At 45.1% G+C, this 27,333-nt stretch overlaps 1 protein-coding gene across 3 annotated transcripts in view; it reads left to right on the forward strand.

Annotated features, from left to right (window-relative positions):
• Positions 1–27,333, forward strand: part of SLC9A3 (solute carrier family 9 member A3) — a gene marked incomplete at its 3' end in the record, with an annotated part of 99,691 nt that overhangs the window by 22,516 nt on the left and 49,842 nt on the right. The window contains exon 1 of one of the 3 annotated variants that reach the window (XM_081883952.1): positions 17,653–17,910. The exons of 1 other annotated variant lie outside the window; for it this stretch is intronic. In XM_081883952.1, the coding sequence (XP_081740078.1) occupies positions 17,703–17,910 (208 nt within the window). In that variant the 5' untranslated portion in view covers positions 17,653–17,702. Of the gene's footprint in view, positions 1–17,652; positions 17,911–27,333 lie in introns of those variants that run through there. One more of the 3 variants, XM_081883953.1, reaches the window with a different exon arrangement.

Consider the following 27,333-nt stretch of genomic DNA (forward strand, 5'->3'; position numbering starts at 1 on the left):
AAAAGACTCTTCACACTGCTCAACAAGATAGGATGTCCTCCTAAACTCCACAAGATTATCATTTCTGAAGGCATCTGAAGGCAGCCCTGTTTAGGGAAGCTTTTAATGTTTGACGGACTACTGTATTTTAATATTTTGTTGGAAGCTGCCCAGAGTGGCTGGGGAGGCCCAGCCAGATGGGCGGGGTATAAATAATAAATCTTATTTATTTATTTAATCCTTCCATGAGAACATGCACAGCACTGTCCAGTATGACGGTTCATCCTCGGATGCCTTCCCTCTAAAGAGCAGTGTGAAACACAGCTGTGTCCTCACCCCAGCTCTCTTGGGCATATTCTTCTCCCTGTTGCCCTCCTATGCCTTCAGCTTGGCTGAAGAAGGAGCAACAGGGGTCTGTTCAACCTGGTACGTCTCGATGCCAAGACAAAAGTGTGCGGGGTTCTCTTCCAAGAGATGTTGTTTGCAGGTGACGCAGCCTTGACAGCTCACTCTGAGGAAGCTCTACAGAAACTCATCAACCATTTTGCTCAAGCCTGTGTGGAGTTTTGCCTTACCATCCTCCTGAAGAAGACCAACATCCTAAGTCAGGACATCACCAGCATTCCATGCATCAGCATTGGTGATCACACACATGTGGTGGTAGACAATTTTGTCTGCCTGGGTTCCACCATAACCAGCAATCTCTCCATTGATGCTGAGCTGGACAAGTGTATTGGCAAAGCAGCTACAGCAATGGCTCGCCTCTACAAAGGCGTATGAGAGAATGTGATGCTAACAACCAATACCAAGATGAAGGTCTACTAGGCTTGTGTGCTGAGCGCGCTGCTTTATGTAAATAAGTTGTGCGCATCTTACAGCCATCAGGAGCAACACCTCAATGCCTTTCGTATGCACTACACCAGGAAGATTTTGGGCATCACATGGCAGGACAGAATCTCAAACAAAGATGTGCTGCCCCAAGCCCACATTCCCAGCATAAGAAAATGGTGCAAGGCTTCACACACTGTAGGGCTGCTTTTATTTTTCTACATCCCTAGTTTAATGCTGAATTCAACTCCTGGTACGAGAAGTTCTTGGGTGGTCTCTTGGTGGCAATAAATATCTGCAGTTGATGACATGGTGATGATGCGTAGTTTGCACAGAAGGAATAGGAAAGGCTACAGGAGAGGATTTTCCATATGAAAACCTTTCACATCTCTCTTCCAGATATGATAGGATTTGGAAAGTCAGCTGACAGTAGGAGGCTAAATGGATCATTGGTGTGGCTCTGCATAAGGCAACTTGGTTTATTCATCTCATGGAAAGATGAACTCCAGCTGGGAAGTGCAACTGGTAGGACTGAGAGGGCGAAGAAGAACCTGTATCTTTCATGATTAAAATCAGTGATGTAATTTCGCTACCAACAATAATAGGTGAGTTGCTCTTTACAAATGTTAGCCAAAGCACAGGTGAAAAATGTATTTAGGAAGGAGAATGAAAATTGAAAAAAAGTTAACAATCTTCCATCCCATATAAAAAATTACAAATAATCTCCAGTTAACGTCCTCAGGTCTTTGGTCTGAATATAGAAGAGTTCTAAGTATGAAAGGGATAAAATCTTGAAACCTCCTCCTCCTGGCAAATTCTGTAAACATTTCTAACAATTCAGTAATGGGCTGTTGATGTTGACTGACTGGGTTCCTTAAGGCTGTTTTCTCACTTTCACTGGGGCACCAGAGAAAACGACATATTAAGAGGGGTTTGCCTCCTCCAGGATAGAAGGGTAATAAAATGCCAAAACAATGTTATCTGAGTGAACTATTGATGCACGAGACTTGCCTGCACCTCCAGCTCATTCCTGCAGAAAGGAATTTCTCTCCAGCTCTGATTGGCTGGCTCAGGGGAATGAATGATAGGGCTCCAATTGTATGTGGCAGCCCTCTGTGCGTGCTCCACCAGGAATTTCTGGCATGGTATGCCACAGTCTTTTTCATATTACTTTTAGAACATCTGCTGAATTTTCTTTTTCTTTTGGAAATTGTATTAATTTTGGAACACATATAATGCCAATGCTCTGGGTTAGAATTGCTAGTCCTGAGTGTGAGAGGACCATGTATCATCAGTACAGGGGTTTGCCCCTCTCAGTCACACAGTTCAACAACAGACCTGCGCTTTGGGCAATGGCTCTCCTGTCTCTTATCTTGTTTATAGCCGGGCAGCTGAATTCTGCACTAGCTGCAGCTCCTAAGTGGAATGATCATCCTAATTGTTTAGCACCTATAGAAAGGTTATATGAGGGAATATGGAGAGGCTTATTTGTGTACAGTGAAGAGGAAGTGAAACACAATACATCCTGCTACAAATATTGGATGTCTGGAAGATTACTCTGCTTGGCTAATCAAAATTAGATTAGATTGCCTTCAGCAATTGAAGTGGACCTTGAAACTTTGACCTGGGCTATTTCATGAACTTTGTCACTTCAGTATGTCATATATGGTGGGGGTGGGTTGGTAAAGAGTTATGGAAAGGGAATATTTCCCTCAACTCTCCCCAGTGGCGTAGCGTGGGTTGTCAGCACCCGGGGCAAGGCAAGTAATTTGCGCCCCCTAACCCGTGGATTTGCGCCCCCTAACCCTAACCCCCAGATGTTGTGGCCGGTGCGGCCGGCCCCCCTGCGCCCCCACGCTACGCCACTGACTCTCCCCCATTTCTCCATTTTAAAGTATCTTTTATTTATGATTGACAATTGTTGAGCAAAAGATTCCTGCATTGCTGGGGGTTGGACTAGATGACCCTTGTGGTCCCTTTCAACCATAGGCGCCGACTCCATGGGGCCTGAGGGGGCCCGAGCCCCCTCAAAAATTCGTTTGGGGGGCTCCGCCCCCCCAATAATTTAAGAAAATTATTACCGTATTTTTCCCTCAAAAAGAGGAAGCGGCTGCTTTCCTGCATTCTGCCTCAGGGTCTTACTGCCAACCCTCTTCTGTTTCCTTGCTGTGTTTGCTCAAACGGAACAAAGAGCAGGGAAAGCCCCTCCCCTCCAGGCAAGCAGGCAGGCAGGAGGGAGAGAGAGAGAGAGAGAGAGAGAGAGAGAGAGAGAGAGAGAGAGAGAGAGAGAGAGAGCTGGCTGGCTTGGGTGGGTAGGTGAGGGAAAACTTTTGCCTTCCTTTCCTCCCTCCCGTTATACCCCTCCCCTGCATTCTTAGCCAGCTGCTTCTCTGCACACCCCTCTCGTGCTCCTTGTCCCTTCTGTGTTTTTCCTTCCCTCCCCACTTAAAATGTGGTTTAAAAGCATGGATCCACATGGATCCTCAGGATCTTTGCATTGGGTCACCCCAAATTCACCATCAGATCACATAGCATGTCCATGGCTACAGCCTGCCCCCCAAAAATCACACACCCACTGTTGCCTGGGGCTGCAATGGTGCAAAAACGTGGTTACAAAACATGGATCCACATGGATCCTCAGGATCTTTGCATTGGGTCACCCCAAATTCACCATCAGATCACATAGCATGTCCATGGCTACAGCCTGCCCCCCAAAAATCACACACCCACTGTTGCCTGGGGCTGCAATGGTGCAAAAACGTGGTTACAAAGCATGGATCCACAGGGATTCTCAGGATTTTTGCATTGGGTCACCCCAAATTCACCATCAGATCACATGTCTGTGGCCACAGCATGAAGCACAAAAATGATACATCATTAATATTCACCGCCCACGGCGGCAGCCAATCGGCTGTCGCAAAGGGCGGGCCCTCACAGGTTCACTTAAGGTCGGGGCAGCCCGGGGCTCGCCCCTTTCGTTCCCCCAGCAGCAGCGGTTTGGAGGTCTTGGGCCCCCCCAATATTTTTTATAAGTCGGTATGGGCCCCCCCAATATTTTTTATAAGTCGGCGCCCCTGCTTTCAACTCTACAGTCATATGATTCTATGATAATGCAAGTGCACATGTAAACTTACCCAAAGTGCACTAATCAGGTGGAGAGAAACGAAGCCCTGTTCCTGACTCTGAACTACCGAAAAGTTACAAAATAAAAATGACCTTTCTGTTACTTTAACCTGCATTGTTACCTCTCTTTCTGCCTCTTCTTTTGCTAGTTCTGCTTTCCTGTTATTTTAAATTCAGCTGCAAATTCAGAAGTTCAGAAATCACCAAGAGGAATGTAGTTTGAGATGATCTGCTTCAGCTGAAGAGCTCAGAAGCCTGGAAAAACGGTTGAATAATTTGTTAGGGCCTTCCTTATTTGTAGAGTAGCCATTTATGCATTGTCATAAGGAGAGGATCTGCACCACTGGAAAAAAGAGAATGAAACGGCACGCAAATTTGCAGACATATTTATATGACCATTTATAAATTACTAGAATGTAAAAGTTCACATAATGAATCCAGTTAATTCTTCATAAAGTTTACCCCAAATAAATTAATGTGCCTCCCACCCATATCACCCAAATAAATTAATGTGCCTCCCACCCATATCACCCAAATAAAATATTCCATTAATTTACCCTTTACCCCAAATAAATTAATGTGCCTCCCACCCATATCACCCAAATAAAATATTCCATTAATTTACCCAATAAAACAATTAAATGTTGCACTCCGGTGTTCCAGATCTTGCTCCAAAATCCATGTTCCTTCCATTAGTTACCCTCAATATTACATCCATTTCCTCACCTAAAATCAATTAAGAATGAATAGCAGTGCATGAGTCCCGTCAGGTGGGAATTCTTATTATGAGAGAGTGGTGGTTTTTAACTTCTTGCCTTTAACTTCACTGAGCTTGCACTGACTTGCAGCGATGCCTCACACCTGTGCACCTGGGTATGACACCTGATAGCAAAATGCCCTATTTTTTAACCCTTCCTGCACTCCACTCTTCTACCTGGGCAAACCCTTCCAAGGTCAATAACTTTTCTACACCTTGTGCATGCATGAAGGATGTGGGCTTTTTGCTGCAGACTGGTTTTTTTAATGGGCAAAAAAAAATCTTAATTTCACATGCACTGGCAATGATGGACCAGGAGTGAAGTCTGAGGTTCATGGTGAATGGCTTGCTGAAAATAGTTGGAGAAACAAAATAAGTGTTTGGGGACCCTGCTGTGAGATCCTGTGGACATGGTTTTAAGATTGGATGCCCAGCCACACAGCATGCAAACACGCCACAAAATCCCCATTCACTCAAGGTGAAAATGAAGATGAAAGGAGTGAAGGAAATAACTAAAGAAATAATGGTGGCATTTGTACCAATGGTAAATGCTTCAAAGAGAAGTTCATTTCTCACCAAGATGAAATAGGGTCCATGGGACAAGTGATCACAAAACATGAAGTAAAGCTATCTTATTCCATGGGTTCTTAAGATCCACAGAGGAAGCTGGTAGAGTATTGTGAAGTCAAGTCCAAACAGGCAATGTCTGGTCAACGTAAGCAAAGTCAACTTGTGACAGACTAAGCCTGGTCAATGTAGGCAAAGTCAAGTCACCACAGGCCAATGTAGTTCAAAGCACAGAAAGCCTAGGAAAGGGAGGCAATGTCAGGTCCAAAGCATCCTTCACCTCCAAGGGAACACCTCTGGATAAAGCTCTTCTTAGGTATAGGAGAAAGTTGTCTCAGCAGGGAGACTAAAGCCAACTGAAGCCTGATACACACTAACAAGAGATGTCGTGTTCTTGACCTCATCTCCATGAGGGAACTGGCTGGACCCTGGCCTGATTTTGCCACCTTTGACCTAGAGAGATGCAGGTATTTGCAGGTGACTCCACCTCTGAGTCTTAAAGATAGCAGTTGGGGTGAGTCCTCTGACAGTGAGAACCTTTAGTTAAGTTACTGGTGGTTCTCCCCTTAAGTAAGTGGCCTGAGCCTAGTCAGAATCATCCACCAGGCACCATAAAGCATTGAGGAGTTAAGTTTCCTGCACTCACATAAATCTCCCTGCCTAGTAAACAATTCCCCTGCCTTTCCCTTCTCCTGTCTCTGGAGAGTCAATCTCAACATTTTGCTTCCTAAACTTCCAATCATTACAAAGACCCCCAGATGAGAAAGCCATAGCAGGGATTGTCCTCTGTTTGATATTTAGGAAGCTGGAAGTTTAAGGAAATGATTTTAGAAGAAATGGGTTTATTGTTGTCATTGTTAGCTTGCCAAGACCAGTTTGCTTAAAATGTTAACACCACCTTGCAAAGTGAAAGCAAGCAACTTTGTCTTTGATAAAAGATAATATACACATGACTTCCAATTATTATTTTTTAAGCGCCCATATAACTAAGAAAATGTTGGCCTATTTTTGGCATCTGAAAGCAATTATCGTTCCTGAAATTAAAAACAAAATTTGCTTAGATGTCCCGTATTTGAGATTTATGACTGTGCACTATTTTTATTCATTTTTTACTAAAAAGTAGTTTGTATGTTTTAAAAAACTGTACTTAATATACAGGCCAAGCATGCATACATACATTTAACTTGGAGCCAGTTTTATTTTTTTCAGTTTCAGGTTGAGTTTGAATTACCACCCTGCTTGGCTCATGAAATGTCTACTTCCAAATCCACTTTCCTTTTCATCTTTGCTTCAGGCAGGCAGTTCATCTTAAAAAAAAGATCAGGGCCTTGGAAGTTAATCAAATCTATTAAACTATAAGTTTTCAAACTAGAAAAACTGCCTTGGGAACTTTGTGATGTAACCAGGGTCAGTCAATCAGTTGATATGCGCACACGGATTCTGCAATGGAAACTAGCAGGTTTCTCCTGAACTTGATCTTGCAAGGAAAACTGTATGTCCGACCAAAGCAGGGTCAGTGTGCTTCAACAGCAGCCTAACTGCTTTATTTGTGTTAATGTCTGGTTCTGAAAATGCTCTGTATTTACCCGAGGACAAAAATATCTGTGTGCCATTTCTGTCGTCCATCTTTGAGCTGACTGAAGTGCTGCTGGCAGGGCCAGATCCCAGGTTTTGGAAGACCTTGGTGCAAGGTGCCTTATGGACCCCTTCCTTGTGTGTTGATGTATCTCCTCCTCATTGCAGTCCCTGCTGTCTTTTCATTTGTCCTCTCCCCTTGGGCCCTGTCCACACCGTGGGAGAGGGCAAAGTGGATGGAAACTCCTCCTCCTTGCTCCTCTCACTGTTCCCTTGCTAAGTGAGGACAAGTGAACAGGCAGGAAGAGCAAAGAGGGGTAGGGAAATTGGGGATTGGCAGTGGGCCCAGTGCTGAGGCCTCAGCATTGCCTCCTGACACCTACTCCTGATACCTCCTCAGTTCACAGCCTTCTCAGAAGCACTGCTTAATTTGGCCTGTACCACTTGGAGAGGGCTTGCTCAGGAAGCAAGGCAGCTGTGATGGACAGCAGAGGCTGGTGATGCAGTCCTTCAGAATTCCACCAGAGGGCTGGAGCCCCTCTCTGATTGGATACCAAGACAGCTAGTCAGAGGTGGGTGGAGCCAGCAATTTGGGAGGGAGAATAAAAGGAGCCATTTCCAAGGGAGTGGTTAGATAGGACTTGATCTGAGATGGGAGATAGGGTTTGTCTGAGAGAGTTGGTTCAAAATTGAGTTTGACATCCAGCCAGGAGCAGTAGAAGCTGTGAAGATACCATCTACTTTGGTCTCATTTCAGTCAGGAGAGGAGACATCTTCTAGAAAGAGAAGACTCCAAAACCAGTTAAGAGGGGTGTAGTGATCCCCTGCATCTGTAATACTATTCAAAATACCTCAGGAGTGTCATTGATAGAATAGGGTAACTGACAGACAGTACCACCTTGTTTAAGAACCAAAGTATTAAGCTATAACATCTATGCAGCTAACTTAAGGAACTGAAGTGAAGTAATTCTGAGCATTTTCCATCTAGTCTGGACACCTGTAATAACTACCTGAAGTGTAATAACTGAACTTAAGTGACTGACATTTAAAAGAAGCTGTGCGTGATTAGTAGCCTGTAACATCCATTAGATTTAGGATAATTATTAATAGGTTAACTGTTTCCTGAAAGGACATTATCTCCTGACACATCCTGTTTTATCCACCTTGTTCTGTGAAATGAATCTATCTTATTTGTTCAACTTCTGCCTTAGTCTTCAAGTATTTAAGATTTCCCTCACAGATAAACCAGAAGATAACCTGTGGTGGTTATTATACAATGTATAAGTAGTTTGGATCCACTGCAGTTGGTATATAGTGATGGGATCTGCTACATAATTGGTGCCAGTGGTGGGATCCGCTACTTCTGAGTTGGTCATGCTCTTCAGCTTCCTTAGCACCAGATGGGAAGGTATGCACACATGGATTTCAGAGTGATCCATAAATTTCCTTATTCTGTTAGTCCGCTACAAACTTCCACTGAAGGTAAGCTTTTTTAAAGAGATGCAATCCTATGCTTACTTGTTGTTGTTGTTGTTTAGTTGTTTAGTCGTGTCTGACTATTCGTGACCCCATGGACCAGAGCACACCAGGCACTCCTGTCTTCCACTGCCTCCTGCAGTTTGGTCAAACTCATGTTCGTAGCTTCGAGAACACTGTCCAACCATCTCGTATGCTTACTTACTAGGGAGTAAGTCCATTAAACACAATAGCACTTACTTCTGAGCAAAACATGCAACTGTATTCTTATTTATTTGAATAACAGAGTTAACCACGTTATGAAATTTCTCATTGAAGTCAGTGTGTTTATCACTGAAATGGATGAACCATAAGCTTGCATACTATTGACTGGATCATACCCAAACTGAAATGTGAGAATCTCTCTTAATTTCTGTTCTATTCATGGGAACTTTTCCATTGTACCATGTAAGGGAAGTCTGCTGCAGGAAACCCGAGACTTTTTTTAAGAGGAACAACAGCACAGTTTGGGGGATCTTGTAGTTTTATATTTGCAAGGATACAATTAGCTCACGCATATTGTTACTTCCACTACTATTTGAGATAAAACTCATGCTACGTTCTCTTCAAAAGAATTTTATTTTCTAATGTTATATTTCTATGATCTCCCATGTCGTTTATTCTTTCTGGAAGCAAAGCACAATGTGCGTTGCCAGAGAGGGTGTTGAGTAAAACGTTTGAAAGGTTTTCACATGAAAAAACAATGAATAAAATAAACACAGACTAAGATAGGATTTCTAGATAGGGAGGTGCAGCTGGCACAGGGACCCAGTGGGTGGACATCCTGCCTCCGCTTGCCCTGGAACTCGTAGTTCCCAGGCCAGGTGTGTGAGGGCAGAATTTTACTGTGCCTGATCATCCCAACTGAGGGTGAACAAAGAGCAAGTGGTGGGGGCTAAGGCCAGAGAGGTCAGCAAGCGCTTGTTGCAGAAGGGACCCAAGGTCAGGAAGAGAGGAGGGCATGCTTTGCCTCCAGAAGGTCTCTGGCTCCACCCTTGACCTTAAAAAAAGGATCTGTTTAGAAGGGCTGTGAAAGGTCATTTGCCTGAGATATTGGAGGGCCACTGCCAGTCAGGGTAGACAAGATTGGGCTGCATAAGACAAATAACCTAATGTGGTATAAGGATGTTGCTAAACACACTGCCCAAAAGTTCTGTTCTGTAAAATGTGAATAACTCTAAAGCTGGTTTTTATGAGCAGAAAGAGAGTGCAGAGGTCCGCTGTAGTGTGCTTTGCCAGGGCATGAATTTGAGGGCAAACCTAGGCATGGGAAGAGGCAGCTTCCTTTGGAAATTCTTTGCCAAGATGATGATGATTTAACAGTATTCCAGACCCTTCAAATGTCCCTATTTTCCAGGGATGTCCTGATTTAAAGAAGCTGTCCTGGTTTCTGATTTGATCCCAGAGCATCCCACTTTTCCTTAGGGTGTCCCTCTTTTCATTGGAGAAGTGTTGGAGGGTATGGTATTCATAAGTTACCTTACAAATGGTGAATGGACAAATCCTGCCCCACCCCTATGTTGAAGTGCAAGCACTGATGCTAGTTCTCCCACTCTGAACAATATAACGCAACACAATGGCCAATAACAATGGCACTAAACACTGTTGTTGTTTAGTCGTTTAGTCGTGTCCTCCTCTTCATGACCCCCTGGACCAGAGCACGCCAGGCACTTCTGTCTTCCACTGCCTCCCGCAGTTTGCTCAGACTCATGTTTGTAGCTTTGAGAACACTGTCCAACCATCTCATCCTCTGTCGTCCCCTTCTCCTTGTGCCCTCCATCTTTCCCAGCATCAGGGTCTTTTCCAGGGAGTCTTCTCTTCTCATGAGGTGGCCAAAGTATTGGAGCCTCAGCTTCACAATCTGTCCTTCCAGTGAGCACTCAGGGCTGATTTCCTTCAGAATGGATACGTTTGATCTTCTTGCAGTCCATGGGACTCTCCAGAGTCTCCTCCAGCACCATAATTCAAAAGCATAAATTCTTCGGCGATCAGCCTTCTTTATGGTCCAGCTCTCACTTCCATACATCACTAGCACTAAACACTATTAATAGACTAATACAGATGATCAGAAATTGCAACCAAAGTCTCTAAATCTTCTTCACCAGTTGCGGTAGAATAATTCAAAAGTTTGATATATACGTAATCTGTCACCAAATATCGCCAGAAGAGAGTTTCCGGATACCCAATCTGTTTTGTTCAATGCTTTATCAGCCAATCTTGATCAATTCATCAGCCAGACTTAACAAGCTGAAATTACAATATAATTACAATATACATGCGATGAAATCTGCGTCTGTATAAAATAAAATGCATAATACCATATGCACAACTAAAATACATACCCAATCTTACATGTAAGCAAATATAAAGGCTGTAGAAAATATGCTCTGGATCAGTGTTCCTATGATACTGTAGTCACTGATGCTAGTAACAAATTGTACTCTGACTGTGATTGCAATCAGGTGATTCCAGCACTAGCCCCCAAAGATTGCGGGTATCACTCTCACCCTCTTGTGGAAGCAAGGCTGTTGCACCAGCTCCAATCTGTCAGTGATGATGGTGACAGCCAGCAGCATCCAGGCAGGCGAGCTCAGTATCTTTGGTCTCCCTTGAGGAGGAGAGATAGAGTCACCCAGGTGCAATCCTCACTTGCCTCCCACCCTCAACATAGGACAGAAAGAGCTGGCCCACCTGCTGTTCTACTCCAGTGGCAAGATAGGGAGACTGCCATGGGTCAGGTTGTGCCTGTTGTGTTCCTGGAGGCTTTGTGCCTTAGCATATCTGAATTGCTCGGATTCTCCAGGAACTCTCCATAGGGCAGCAAGCACGTCTGCATTCTTGGCCTGTGTGCCCTGGAGGCAGGCCGGCCCCAGCCCTGGAAACTTTCAAAGGTTTCCAAGTGAACGTCTTTATTATGTGGGTGGACCCTTGATTCACTTGATTAAATGGAGAAATTGATCCCTGGAATGTGTGTGGGTCTCCTAACCTGCATTTAAAAACAAAGGTTATAATATGCAAACTATTAACAAGGTACAAGAATATTGAACTGAATTTATGTACGATGTAAAGAAAATTGTCACTTTAGCTAAATTACTGTGATAGAATTATTTGATTATTGTTTTTGGACTCCTAAGCTTCTCTTGGTGTGAAAAGAGAAGCACCTTCTTACGCAATCCTTTGCATTTATTGGTTGTAAAGCTGGTGTGTGCCTAGAAGATCAGATTATTTAAGGTTAATTGTTTAATTGGATTGTTTTGCACTTTTTTCTAATTCACTACAAGGTTCAGGGTGCAAATCCTAGCACTCAGAAACCAGAAGGGCTTGTCTCCACAGAAGGTATCCCTAGAATTGCAGATTTTCTCTGCAGTTTAAAGCCATGACTGCTGGGTAGTTAACATACCGGGCTTTATATATTTATGAGTTTATTTCCAAATCTGCCTCCCACTTTTTGACAATTATCCCCTAAGTGGGACATAATAAAGATACTGGAAGCAAAAGTTTAATTAACAATTACAATACAATATGAAAATAGTAGAAATGTAATTAGCATAACAGGAGCGAGGTCTACAATTCCAAAAACACCAAGCTGGTTCTCAGTATCTATTACACTAATATAGAGCACCATCCGTGTGCCTTAGGTCTACCTTTGCAGTCTAAATTTTGACTGTGGGGTGAAACAACAAAAGCAGGTGAGGGAAGGCAGGCTAACAAGTAGCAGGCAAACTTGAATAGTGCCCCTCAGCACCACAAGGTGTGTGAACCACTAAGGCAACTCTGAGCTCATCCACACCTCTGCTTGCTATGTGACTTCCAGTCATAGGCCTGGGAGGTTTAACTTGGTCTCGCCACTTTCCCTAGGAAAACTCGCTGATTACTGCTGAATCGGAACAAGCGTCAATTTGCAGAAACGTGATTGAAGTTTGCTCTGTAGGTTTTCCTGGGGACAGTGCCAGGACAAAAAAAAAACCACTCTCAAACCCATGCGTAGAAATAAGGGGACAAACGGAAATGTGGATGAGCCCCAAGATTTGCCGCAAAATCATGTCAACAGACCGAGTTCTTCTCTTTGTGCTCCACACACTGTTTAGATCATTGCTGTGCATGGAGGCCTCCTCCTTGAAGGCGTCCCATAGGCAGTGGTCAATAAAAATCAACAATATAAAATTCATAGTAATACAGTAACCACAGTAGCCAGCTGTATGCACCAACTAATATTATTGGTCCCAAAACGCCTGTGCACGTAGGTTTTCACCATGCACATAATTCCATGACTTGTTTCTGAGGCAAAGCTGTTTCACGTGGTGAATTAACTTGTCTTTACTGGTATGAATGCCCCATTTAATCAATAGCAACTCCCATTGATTTTAATTGTTGTAAGCTACATCTCAGGAAAGAGACCCAAGTGGGGTGCATGCCTTGATGCTGAGGACACCAACAGACAACATTCCAAAAATTTCCCTGACGTAGCCAAGATACATGGTTATAAAATGAGCAAAATCATTTCCTTTATCAAATAAATGTGAAGTGCAGAATGAAATTTAGAAGACCATCTGTTATCACGCATTATGTGTTATTCATTGTTCTGCTTATATATTGCTTTCATTATATATTTTTCTCCACACCACTTTGAAAATGTTAAATGTAAAGCGGTATATAAATGTTTAAAATCAATTCATTAAATTAAGGTAAGATGAGTAGCCAGGGAGGAATCTATGAGGAGGGTAATTGCCTACTGTAAGGCTAGGACTGGAGTCCTGTGCAGACTTGCATGGAAGTAAGACCCACTGAAATCAGTGGGGCCTATTTCTGAGAAAAACTGTCATTGGGGGTTTTAATGCTGTAACACACATTATAATTAGAGCCAGTGTACACAGTCAGCAGAACCGTGATAAAGTGCAGCCACATGACTTTAGGCTATAGGTGTTTGCCCATATGAATTCTTCCTGCATAAAAATACCTGTCATGTAAAAACAAACCAAAAATAGTATGACAGGAGAGAAGGTTCAACCATCTTCCTCACATGCCATTTATATTGTTACAAAAGTTGGGTGCCACCCCCACTCTCTGCCAGGGGGCTCCAGATGCTCACCCAGATTTTATGCTCCTTTGGAGAACTGAAGACACAGCAGAGACTGTCATGGATTTTAGAAGTATGTTTTATTTACATATTTACACCTTTAGTCTGCATGGAGGGAGTTCAGATCCTACAGCATGGTCATTTCAGGGGGACTTGTTCCCCACACCTTGCTCTAAAGTAGCTTTTTCCCAAGCCCCATTCCTCTTAGATGGGCCATCCACCCCTTTTGTCCTGTTAATATCACTATCCCAGGTGAGGGTCTGGCTTGGAAACAAGTTTAGCCTGTATTTTCCTGCTGTCCTGCAATCTTCCCTTCAATGCGCAATCAAAATCCTACAGTTTATTAATTTCTAAGATTTAGGGGCGTCCCCCAAATCTATAACACCATGTATATGTGTGTAGGAGTCCTTTTTTCTTCCCCTACAAGAACATAGACTTCGGTTTGACCTAAACAGTTTGGGACCAGATTGCCCATATAATCCTGGCCAAGAACTGAGCCCTTTCATGGTTGCTCTTCTCTCTGACCCTTCACAGGTGTTCATGAGGTGACAAGGTAGGAGAGGGCCTTTTCTGGGGTGTCCCTCTGCCTCCTGAGCTCCCCCTCTGGGAAATCTGTAGGGTTCCTTGGCGTAACTTTTAAATCAAGCTTTTGAATACTCGTAGATAATTTGGCTACTGTGGGTTTTGTTGCTTTCCCTTGCATGTTTATATATTGTTTTTCATTTTTAGTATGCATTACTGTACTCTGATTTCTCTTAGGGATCAGGATAGATATTATTTTAGACAAGCAAATAAATGAGCTTGCACCCCATCTATCAAATCTACAACCAAAGTGGTAGATTCCAGGAAAAGTGCTACAATTTGAGGGTCCTGGTTGTATAAATTTTCCTGGAGCTAGTGGCAATGTTGAGAGGCATTATTCTCTTCCTGAATCACAGTGTCTATTTCATAACTGAAGCATAAAATGTTGTGGTAGTTTATTACCAGGTGACAATAGCATTTTATTCCTGGCGTTTTTGCCATACCCTGGTGGTTTTGAAATCCATATCCTCAGAATGGCAGACACCAATTTGTGTTTAACTAAACCACTGAGCCTTGGGCTTGCCGATCAAAAGGTCAGCAGTTTGAATCCCCGCGATGGGGTGAGCCCCCGTTGTTTGGTCCCTGCTCCTGCCAACCTAGCAGTTCGAAAGCACGTCAAAGTGCAAGTAGATCAATAGGTACCGCTCCGGCGGGAAGGTAAATGGCGTTTCCTTGCGCTGCTCTGGTTCGCCAGAAGCGGCTTAGTGATGCTGGCCACATGACCCGGAAAAACTGTCTGCGGAGTGGACAAACGCCAACTCCCTCAGCCTGTAAAGCGAGATGAGCGCCACACCCCAGAGTTGTTCGCGACTGGACTTAACTGTCAGGGATCCCTTTACCTTTTAAAATAATGTACGTTTTATGATAGCATTAAAAAATAATAACCTCATGGTTAAACATGAGGCAGGAAGCAACACAGATAATCCTCGGTAAAATTAGGTTCTCAATGTGCCTCATAAACAAGGAAAAAGCCAAAAGCCACAGTAGGGTAATACCTTTCTTAGGACCAACTAAAATATCACAAAGCAGTGAACAACAATTTAATATGATGGATATGGCAGCCCCACCCACCCCGTCTTCAACCACAAATTGACAGGTATGCAACGGACCACCTGAACAAAGCTCACAGACCATCATTGGGGGACCTCTGCTCCAGTACTTTGGAGTGCCATGATTGTTAATTCTGGCATGCCAAACCATCAGGAGGATGACGATTCAGTATAATCACATTGGGAACTGTTGGCTTTGCTTCCCACCCCCTTTCTTCCTTCCTGGTCAAAAAGGAACCTGCAACTCTAACAAGTCACTGACTTTATACCCTGGCACAGTGAAGTAGTGCCTGGACTAAAAGATGTGTTCCCAGCTCCCCCTGCAATGCCATAGAACAGGGGTCAGCAAACTTTTTCAGCAGGGGACTGGTCCACTGTCCCTCAGACCTTGTGGGGAGCTGGACTATAGTTTTTTGGGGGGGGGATGAACGAATTCCTATGCCCCATAAATAACCCAGAGATGCATTTTAAATAAAAGGACACATTCTACTCATGTAAAAACACACTGATTCCTGAACTGTCGTTATTGGATTTAGAAGGTGATTTGGCCGGATCTGGCCCCTGGGCCTTAGTTTGCCTACCCATGCCATAGAAGATGCAGAAGAAGAGTTTGGATTTGATATCCCACTTTATCACTACCCGAAGGAGTCTCAGAGCGGCTAACATTCTCCTTTCTCTTCCTCCCCAAAAACAAACACTCTGTGAGGTGAGTGGGGCTGAGAGACTTCAGAGAAGTGTGACTGGCCCAAGGTCACCCAGCAGCTGCAGGTGGAGGAGCGGGGAAGAGAACCCGGTTCCCCAGATTACGAGTCTACCACTCTGAACCACTACACCACACTGGCTCTCGCGTGTCATTGGAGAACTGCATACCAACAGCCTCTGCAATATGGGTATGTCAGATGTGCAGTGTAGTCACTAAACGCTTCTGAGGCAACATGGTTCTGAATCCCAGTTGCTGGAAACTGCAGGGGGGAAGGTTCCTCTTGCGTTTGGGTCCTGCTTGTGGCTTCCCGTTGGGGCATCTGGTTGGCCACTGTGAGAACAAGATGCTGGACTCGGTGGGTACCTAGCCTGAGCCAGGAGGCTCTTCTTAGGGTCTGATGTTTTATTTTCTCCACCATTTATGCTGGGTTGAAACATCATTACCTTGGAAGCATGAGAGACCCGGCAGCACTGCTTCCCACTTCACCAGGAGAAGCCCAGGGAGAAGCCAAGCTGTGGCTTCCCACTGTGCCACAGTGACCCACTTTCCTGACGTTTAGTCCTGCTGTGGGGAGAGGTGACCTTCTCTGGCCAGCTCCCATAGCACCAAGATAACTTGCAGGATTTTAAAAACATTGAAAAGAGAGGAGTAAAACCTGAGATGTAATACTAGTTCCTGAATGATATTAAGATAACTCCTTGGTTGCCCTGAGATGGCAGGAGCAAAGGCATGCTTCACTTCTGCCAGGAAATGTGCCATGCCTTGAGGCAGAATCCCCAGCCTGCTGCTTGGGACCACAATGCCCACCAGCCAGAGTCTTGCCTGGAGAAAGGCTGCCTTCAGGCAGAAGCGCACAAGCTACAAGGGTTGCCGTGAGTGCATTAAATAAAGAGATGTGCAAGTCTGAGAAACCCAAACTTCCCTGGCCTGGGAAAATTCTTCACCTTTTTCTGACACGTGCCAAAGAAAGCACTATTTTGTTTTTTTTTTAATGTGTGGTGGGCTCATTGCAGGTAGGGGCCCTTCCGTTCCTCCTCCAAGACGTTGCAGGCATCTGACATGAGCCGGGGTAGGGAATCAAATCCTTGCATTCGTCCCCACGCCAGAAGTCTGAACTAGGTGCGCAATTCAAACTTTATTTTGAAGCTTGCTGCAAGAATCGCCAGTTCCACAGCCCCTTTTGCTACACCGCGAAGTCTCCCCCTTCCTGCCGCGATCCTCTTCCACGCTCGCTCCCTTATCTCTCCGGGGAGATGTTTGAACTCCCACGCCAAGTGGCCTGGCCGGGAAGGTGGGCGGGCGGGCGAGTCGCGCAAATGGGCTCGGCGTGCAGCTTTTCCCGGGGGCCGCCCGGCTCGCACCGCCTCCCAGGGATCGGGACCCCAGTCCGGCGGCGGAATCCCGCTTGCTCCTCGTCCGCCGCGGCTTTCTGGGCGCCGGGCAAAGGCGCCGGCTCCTTGGGCAGAGGGCGGGCACCGGGCTGGGGCTCGGCCGCGAGGAAGACGCAGAGCGGCGAGCAGCGCTGGCGGAAACCGGCGCGCGGGACGAGCGCGCTTCCGACGGTGCTTCGGTTTCCCTGCTGGGGGAGCCGGGGCCAGGCTCCCCGGCTTCCTCCGCAGAGGAAGGAAGGGGCGAGCAGCGATCCTCCGGACGCCGCGCCGCTGCGCCGCTTTCCTGGGCGCCCGGCGAGGCGCTGCCGCCTGGCCAAGTGGATGGCTCGGGGGCCCCCGGGGCCGGGGAAGAGCCCTGGGCGGCGGGCCCCGCTCGGGGCAGGAGGGCTCGGCGAGGAGGCTCCTCCCCTCGGGGGCGGGGGGCACAGCATAAAGGCGGCGGGGCGGCGGCGGCGTGGCCGATCCCTCCCTCCCTGCCGGCCGTGCGCGCTGGGGCAGACGCTGTGCGCTCGCCGCTCCTGCTGCCATCGCCGCCCGGAAGGTCTCTGCCCCGCTGATGGCTCCGGCCAGGATGAGGCCGCGGCCGCCTTGGGGGCTTCTCCTGCTGGGCTTCCTGCTGCTGCTGCCCGCCGCCGCGGGGACGGAAGAGGCGCCGCCCGAGCACACGAGCGAGGGCTTCCAGATCGTCACCTTCAAGTGGCACCACGTGCAGGCGCCCTACATCATCGTCCTGTGGATCTTCGTCGCCAGCGTGGCCAAGATTTGTGAGTGGGCAGCCTCGTCTATGCCTTCTCCCCCCGTCCCGTCCCCCCCGCCACTCCTTTTGTGCTCCGCCTTGGCGAATGGGTGCCTCAGGCATGAGGGTTGACTGTTCTCCAACTGAATTGGTGCTCCTTAACTTTCTGAATAGTTTTTTTCTCCATCGCTGGAGAATCTGGAAGATGTAATTCTGTCCCTGCCCGGGGATTGCTCCGTAGGGCGTCTTGCTTTTCTCTCCAGTGCCTGCAGCGCGCTCCTGGAAGAGCGGCTGGGCAGATCGGTGCTGCTCCTTGGCCGGGTTGCCGGCTTCACATCCCCCAGACCAGAGATGCTTCAGGCTCCTGCCATGTTCCATATATGCAGCTGTTTTGCAATGAATGAAAAGTGCTCTTTCTGCTCCGTGAAGCATCTTTGGCCGACCCCATTAGGCACTAAAGGGCATTGCTCTCCTGTAAAAGGTGGGGAAGAAAGAGCGCATTGTGGCAGCTTGAGAGAAGGAGAGGCGGACCGTGCAACTGTACTGGGCTTGGTAAAAGGAGCTCGGGCAGTAGGAGAGAGGAGGAGGAGGAAGAGAGCAAGCTTTTTACCTATAGAAGGTTCAGTCCCACCTGGTCGCACCCGCCCAGCACCAGCCGAAAGGATCCAGTGCAGCTGGACTGAAAATGTCCCTGCCTGAAAACACCAGCAAGACCAGTGACCATGCAAGCGGGTGTTGGTGATGGCCCAGGACATGGCCCTGGTGCCAAAGGCGGGGGGGGGGATGCACCCCTGGTGGGGCTTATGAATGAAATTGCTGGTAATTTGCTGCCCTTTACTTGTACTCCAAAATAACTGCCAGAGACAGGCCACTTCACTCTGCTGATGTCAAGCTGGCCTTTTGCACTGCAAATAATAATAATAATTTATTAAATTTATATACAGCCCTTCACCCACAGATCTCAGGGCTGTCCACAACATAAAAATACAATATAGAAGCATCCAATACATGATAATAGCAAGAACAAAAACCAAACCAATTACCCCCTCCTCAAAACACATTTAAAAGGGGTATAAGATGACACAAATAATTGTGTCAATGGGGGTTATATAGGAGAACTTCTCAGTGTCTCATGCCTCTGGGCGCATTGCTCAGGTTTCTTTTTAAGCCTAGCAGTTAGGATTTCCCTGTGAGTAGAATTATTAACATCTGAGCAGTTTGTAATGATGTTCCCTGGATTATAAAATTCCACATTTAATTGTGAATCTTTGCTGCAGTGGTGTTAGGGTTTCACAAGCTGCAGACTAGCTGCTTTGCACGGGCTGCTTCTTCCCACCTGGCTGGGACCACCAGCTCCCTCTGCATTTCCCATGTGAATATGGAAGACCAATTTGCATTTTATTTTTCAGTCAAGGGACAAAAAAGGTAGCCAGGTTTCAGTGGCACACATGTCTAGTGCGGGTGTGTTTAATGACCAAGGATTCCTCCAATAAGCACAAGTAGGGGCTGATTCAATGTGCGTATTTTGCCATCTTAAAGTCTCGTACTTTTTGTGCTTGATTTTGAAGTGTGAATTGGCCCTGGGGTTTGGGAAGTTGGTGAAATGTAACATGGGCAGACGGCTGCATTTCTTGGCCTCTATTACAATACCTTAGGGTGTCATGCTGGGACCTGGGAGGCCAGGGTTTAAATCTCCCACTTGGCCATGAAGCTCACTGGGTGACCTTGGTTGGGCCAGTCACTCAGCCTAACCCAGCACCTTTGAGCTCCTTGGAGAAAAAAGTGGGATACAGATAGCTCAGTCAGTAGAGCGCGAGACTCTTAAACTCAAGGTCACGTGTTCAAGCCCCATGTTGGGCAAAAAGATTCCTGCATTGCAGTAGGTTGGACTAGATGACCCTCGTGGTTCCTTCCAACTTTACAATTCTATGATTATATGAAATACAGCAAGGAAAATGAATGAATGAATGAATGTATAGCATAATAACAACACCTAGTATTTTCCACATGTCTTGCCTTATGTGCAATAACGCTGCAAGATGGGTCAGCATTACTCTTCCTTAGATGGGAGTGGGGAAAGACTGAGCCTATAGTCACCAAGAAAGTTAATGGCAGAGCTGAGATTTGAGCCAGGTATTCCTATCTCCTAATTCATATTTCAAACCAAAGCACTACACCAGTTCATTGTATTGGTAGCCAAAGAGACAACAGGGTTTATATACATTTTTTAAAACATTAGATTAGTAAGGATAGGCAAAAGAATGAGGCAAGCTTTTACTCTTGGCACGTGAGTATGGAGTTTGTTTGGTGTGCATTTGTGTGTGTGGGAAAGAGAGAAGGTAGAGGGGAAGATCCTTTAATTGTGCATGCTGACTGTATCCCCTTGCATCATATTTTATTGAGCAATGAATACACCTTTAAAGAGCCCTGGAGGTGTAATACATTTGTTTTCAGTGGGTAATGTGTTGCTGTCAAATTCTGTATCAAGTTTTCACTCTGGTGCTGGTTATCCTGTGAAATACAGAAAATTGCAGCTGGGACCTTAGGCTTCCTGAGGGAGTGCCCCACTTTCCTGAACCTCCCTTTAACTTTCTGTCAATTGGCTTCGCCACAGCCTTGCTGGTGTTTCTCACAGGAAGCGCTTAGCATGCAGTGGGCAAACGGATGCCCCTAAAAACCCACCGTGGACATGTTTGGCTTACCTCTGAGTGTTCAGAAATGCAACACTGCCCTTCACTCTTTATACATTTGTTGTGGGAAACACCAGAACAACTTCAGTGTAGCTGTGGCAGACAAAACATGGGAAGCAGCTCCAAGGGATGGGTCTTGTGTGAAATTAGACATCATGCAGGAGCTGTAGGGCAGGGTCCCGCCATGTCTTTCCAACCCCTTGTATGTTAGGCACTGGGGACTGAATCTTTTGCAGAGCAGGGGCAGTGAGGAAGGGAGGCTGTTCTCCATGATACCACTCTTTTCTGATCTCCCACCAAAACTTCTGTTTGATCTGCAGGGGGAAATCCAGGCAACATTCATTTGAATATTCTTGGTCTTCTGTTATTGATATTGCCTTACAGCCTCATGTTGAACAGGATCTTCCGAATCTGCATTGAATTGCACTTTAAGCAAAACTGGCCAGAATGCTGGGAAGCAACCAAGCAGAAAATATTTCATTTTGGTTTTATTTTCTGGAATGAGTAGCTGAATGTGCTTGTCCAGCTTAGGGATTGAAACGGTGTACGTAGTTTCAGGTCTGGGTTTTGCATTATAGGATAACAATAGAAAGAAATAGCCCCTTCTTTGTGATTCTATAGTTTGTAAGCCTTTCCAACACTGCTGTTGGTTAGAAATGTGATACAGTTTCTGTGCCCTGAGTAGCTGCTGAGCTGCTCTTGGTGTTACATACAGGGAAAGTTGCTTGATGAAATAATTTGGCAATGATAATGATGATGTAGTAGTAGTAGCAGCAACAGCAACAGCAGTTCCTCCTTCGATAGATAGGTAGGTAGGTAGGTAGGTAGGAGGTCAGTTTGATCAGCCCTTTGGACAGAAATGACCATGTAGGAGTTGGGAGCAGCAGCATCTGTTCCTCATGACTCTCAACAGTGCCAGTAGAAGAATATTTCCAAGCTTTGGAAATTTCTGCCCGTTGTGTTCTATTTGCCTGCAAACCTAAAATACTTCCTTGGGAGCAAGTCCCGTGGAACTCAGTAGGACTTACTTCCAAATAAAAATGTGTAGGATAGCTCTGTGAATCTGGGACTTAAAAGTGTGCAACTTCAGCTGGACAGCACACACAGGATCCAAGTACAGTACAGGCTGCATGCAGTTGTATGTAATTTTTTCTATACCTTTTAGAAGAAAGGCAGCTGTAGGAGAACGACAGTGATGGGTTTTTGGGTGGGAGCATATTCTTCTGGCCTGCTCAAAATTCAAAGAACCATAGAATTGTAGAATTGGAAGGGACCTTGAGGGTCGTTTGGTCCCACCCTCTGCAATGCAGAAATCTCAACTAAAGCATCCATGGCAGATGGCCATCCAACCTCTGCATAAAAATCTCCAATTTAATTATTCAAATATTTGATTTCCATACTACTTAGTAAATTAAAAAAAACTATTAAGTGGTGCACAAAAAAAACTGAAACAACAGATAACTTAAAATATTACAAAAATACACAGTTACATATAGAAATGTGACTTTAATACAAAGTTAGTAACCTACATAAACCAATATCAATTCAATTTCTTTCTGACACACCCTCTCAGGCTTATTGCTATGAGAAGGGTGCCTGGAAACAAAACAGCAGAGATCCCTGTAGTCTCTTGTTCTTGGCTTACTTTTTATTGTCAGGTCCAAGGTGGATGGTCCTTCCTCAGGCCAGGGGCAGATTTAGGGCAGCTGAGGAAGGTGCCTTCTCAAAGCCAGGTAAGCGTGAGAAGGGAGAAACGTGCTAGGAGGAAGGCACGCTTGGCAAATCCACACCGTGATCAGCTCCCACCCGGAAACCAATGTCCCCACTGTGCAAGGACGCGTGGATCCAGAATTGGCCTCCACAGTCACAGACTCATTGTTAAAACTGTGTTTATGGAAGACAATATTACTTGGCTACGAGGGATCGCCAAAGAAAGATAGAAGAAAGAAAAGAGTCCTTCCTCCTTCTCAAAGCTGGGCAAATGCTTACCAGGCTTTGGGAAGGAGGTAGGAGGGTTTTAGGACTCTGCCAGAGCCTCGTGCCTCCTTCTCCAAGCGGAGAGGTCATCAGATGACCTTGCACAGGGTTCAGCGCTGCTCAGGATACCCACAGCTGTGACCCATTCAGCTGCACTCTCCACACCCAGTTCCAGGTGTAGCAGGCTTGTTGAGTTTCCCAGGAGGTCCAAAGGAGGAGGAAAGGGTCTCCCTTCGCACACAACGTCTTCTTCACCCTCTGTCCTCTCCTCCTCTTCTAGCTGTTTGCTGGTCCATAGCAGGGCTTGCTTTTTTGGACAGGCTCCAGGTGAAAAATGCTTCTTCAGGCTGCCCACAACTGAGTCCCACTCAGCTGCACTCCAGGGAAGGAGAGTCCACCGCCTTCTGAGGGAGTCCATTCCTCTGTCAAACAGCTCTTACTGTCAGAAAGTTCTTCCTGGTGTTTAGTCAGAATCTCCTTTTTTAAACTTGAAATTGCTCACCAATTGCTGCTTTGCAGTCCTCTAGAGAAAAGCTTTTGAGTGGAAAAAGGGCTTGTGTGCAAAGATACATGCATATATATTCTGGCCCTAAATCTTTATTTACTTACAGAGGTAAAGAAGAGAAAATATACATGCATATTCTACCTAGTTTGGCTCTTCACTTCCAGTGTTCTGGCAATGAGTGGTACACATCTAGGCATTTGTCCCCCCCCCCTGAATTTGACTACATATATTCAACAAATTAAATAAAATTGAAGATATTTGACCATCACTACCAACACTTGTGAAAGCTGTAGCATGCTTGCAGTACAATCCTATTCATGCTTATTTGCAAGAAAATGCCAATTATTATAATGTGACTTGTTCCCTGTGCCTAGGATTGCAACCTTCTTCTGATTTAAAATAGGTAATTAACGAAATCCATACTGTGCAGCAAACTATTACACTCGTGTGCACTGTGTAGCTCCCGGCATGCTCCTTTGTGTTGGGTTTTGTGGACGTCCAATTAAAACAAGGGTTTTTCCATCTTTGGAGAAGGCACAGGTATGGATTTCACGCGGCTTGCTATCTTATCAAAGAAGAATATGGCTGCGATTTGTGTTGCTGCACCAGGTATCTTTTAAATCTGCACTTTGGCTATAATAAGAATAAAGTAAGTAAATATATTAGCCTGGAATTTCTAGAAGCCTGGACTTGCCAAGTGAGTGCTTCCAGTCTTAGGGCTTATGCAAACAATGCTTGTGTTGAATTTCCTTACTGTAAATGGATGCCTGTGATCACATTTAGTTTCCATCTGACTAATTTAATGCATTCAGAAGACCTGTTAGGTTGTATCCTCCCCTCCTTTGTCCCCACCTCCTCCTAGTCACGCACATGCAAGGGCACAACTCAGCTTTTCTAGATGCAAGTCTTAATTATTTACAGTAAGAAATGAGATCCCAGAGCAGCACAGCTCTACATGGTTCACATTACAGCCCATAGATAATGTGGCAGCTGTTCACAACAGCACTTTGTATACAGTGCATTTACATAAGGAATCCAGGTGTGCCTCAACATAAGCAGCATTTGCGCAAGTCTCAGTGGACCCCTCTTGGTGCTTAGAGTAAACACAAATCCTTCCAATTATGCCAGCTTATGGTTGCTGGAACACAAACTTTGTTTTATTTTGCTCATCTTTCTTATTATACATATTATGCAGAAACACACAATCCATTGAACTCTGGAAGTTAAAAAAGAAGAAGATAAATCATAGGTACTAATATGCTGCCCATATGGGTTATTATGAACTTTAGATCATATATTTTAAGGGTGATGGCATCCAAAACCAAAAGTTCATTCCCTCAAAGAACCCAGCTATTCTAGAATAACCCTATGCCCTTGGACATAGGTGTTTTGAAACAAAAGGAGCAATCCATCGAAAACAAATACACTGTTAGCAATCTGTGGCCCATGGCCAAATATCAAAAGCCCTTTGCAAGCAAGCAGTTCAGCCCTGTGACAAGAGTGATCTGTTCCTTGCCCAGCAGCCCACTGGGCAGAGAGGAAGAGAGAGTTGAGAAAGAGAAGAGGAAGGAGCAGCAGCAGAAAAATGGAGATAAATGGCATCTAGGACCTGGTGTGAGATCTAAGCTTAGTTGAGCCAGGTGGGAGCAGTGATCAGAGTGCTGTTAAATAAAGTATACCTGTAAATAGCCAATTGTGAAGGAAATCCACCCCAGTCACAGCTGATTTCAAAAGAGTAAACTTCCCCACAATGAGGGGTTTGGTTAAAAAGGCAGTTGAGAAGCCAAGAAGGTCAAATCATTCAGAATTGCTTGGGAATTGTTTAAAGACAGAAAATTGGAAACACAACTTGAATATATACCTGAGAGCAGGAAAGGTACCATGAAGGCCAAGAGCAAACTGGCATGGTTAATGAGCGGAGTCAAAGAAGCTTTTAGAGGCAAGAAGGCTTCCTTCAAAAAAATGAACTCTTGTCCAAATGAAGATAACAAAAAGGAACACAAAGTTTAGCAAAAAAGTGCAAGCAGACAGTAAGTAAGGGATCCTAAAAATTAATTTGAAGAACACATTAAGACCAGCAACAATAAGTTCTTAGTAGCAGGAAAATGTCCAGGAAGGCAGTTGGACCCTTGGATGATAAGGGAGTCAAAGCAGGATAAGGAGATCGGGGAGAAGCTGAATGAATTCTTTAGATCTGTTTTCACAGCAGAGGATATGGGGCAAATCCCAGTGCCTGAACTAAGCTTTGCAAGAGGCATGTCTGGGAAACTAAGATGGAGAGCAGTGACAAGAGGTGAAGTTTTAGGTCTAATGGACAAAATAAAAATTGACAAATTGCTGGGTCTGGATGGCATCCTTTTGAGAGTGCTCAAAGAACTGAAATGTAAAATTGCTGATCTTCTAACAACAATAACAAAAAGTAACTTGCCCCTTGGATCAGCCTCCATACTTGAGGACTGGAAAGTGCCCAATATAACATTTTTTCAAAGGGATGCAGCAGGGATCATGGAAATTACAGGCCAGTTAGCTTGACATCTGTTTCTGGAAAATTGGTAGAAAATATTTTTAAAGATAAAATAACTAAGCGTATAGAAGAACAAGTCTTTCTGAAGCAGAACCAGCATGGCTTCTGTAAGGGAAATTCTTGTCTCAGAAACTTACATATTAGAATGCTTTGAGAGTGTCAGCAAGCACATAGATAGAGGGCATCTGGTTGACCTAGCACTCATCCAGACTTCCTTTTGTGCCACATTTCTAGGTACAGGTTTGTGCTTTAAAGCTCCATTTCCAGGTGGTGGTTTGTTTGTTTGTTTGGCTGTTTGTTCTGATTCAGGATTCTCCAAATGGAGAGAAATACAGTGGTACCTCGGGTTACAGACACTTCAGGTTACAGACTCTGCTAACCCAGAAATAGAACCTCGGGTTAAGAACTTTGCTTCAGGATGAGAACAGAAATCGTGCAGCGGCAGCAGGAGACCACATTAGCTCAAGTGGTGCTTCAGGTTAAGAACAGTTTCAGGTTAAGAATGGACCTCCGGAATGAATTAAGTACTTAACCTGAGGTACCACTGTATTGGGACCTGTGCTTTTTAACTTGTTCATAAACCATCTAGAGCCAGGGTGAGCAGTAAGGTAGCCAAGTTTGCTGATGATACTAAATTGTTCAGGATTATTAAAGAGATAGCAAAACGTCCATCATCACTACTACTAAAATAGTAATTTTATTGTTTATACCTCCCCCCCCCAATCTGGCAGGGTTTTCCCAGCCACTTTGGGCAGCTTGCAGCACATACAAATTGAGTGAATGAGCAGTAAAATGGCAAATGCAATTCAATGTAAACAAGTGTAGTAAAGTGATGTACGGTGGAGTGAAAAATTCTTAAATTTTACATGTGCACACAAGGGGTTTGAACTGGCAGTGCTGGACCAGGAACAAGACCTTGGGGCCATAGTAGACAGCTCAATGAAGTTGTTGACCCAATGAGTAAAGGTAAAGGGACCCCTGACCATTAGGTCCAGTCGTGACCGACTCTGGGGTTGCGGCACTCATCTCGCTTTACTGGCCGAGGGAGCTTCCGGCGAACCAGAGCAGTGCATGGAAACACCATTTACCTTCCCGCCGGAGCGGTACCTATTTATCTACTTGCACTTTGACATCCTTTCGAACTGCTAGGTTGGCAGGAGCTGGGACCGAGCAATGGGAGTTCACTCCGTTGTGGGGATTTGAACCGTTGACCTTATGATTGACAAGTCCTAGGCTCTGTGGTTTAACCCACAGCACAGCAGCCATGAAAAGGGAATTTTCATGGGATCATTGGGAAAGGAATTGAAAACAAAACTTCTCATATCCTAACAATATTATACAAATTTGTGGTGCGATTGCATTTAGAATACTGTGTACCGTTCTGGTTGCCTCACCTCAAAAAAGGATATTGTAGAGTTGAGAAAGGTTCAGAAAAGGAAAACCAAAATTGTCAGGGGGATGGAACAACTCGCTTATGAGGAAAGGTTGCAGTGTTTGGGATTTTTTTAGTTTGGAGAGAAGGCAAGAAAGAGGTAACATGATAGAAGTTTGGAAAATCATGCACGACGTGGAGAAACTGGATAAAGTTCTGTCTCTCTGTCATAACACTTGAACTCCTGAGCATCCAGTTAAACTGAGTGTTAGGAGATTCAGCGTGGATAAAAGAACCTGCTTCTTCAAAGAGAGCATAGTTAAACTGTGGAACTCACTCCCACAGGCGGCAGTGATGATCACCAACTTGGATGGCTTAAAAAA

The sequence above is a fragment of the Podarcis melisellensis genome (assembly GCF_964234715.1).
Source record: "Podarcis melisellensis genome assembly, chromosome: 13".
NCBI classification, from domain to species: domain Eukaryota; kingdom Metazoa; phylum Chordata; class Lepidosauria; order Squamata; family Lacertidae; genus Podarcis; species Podarcis melisellensis.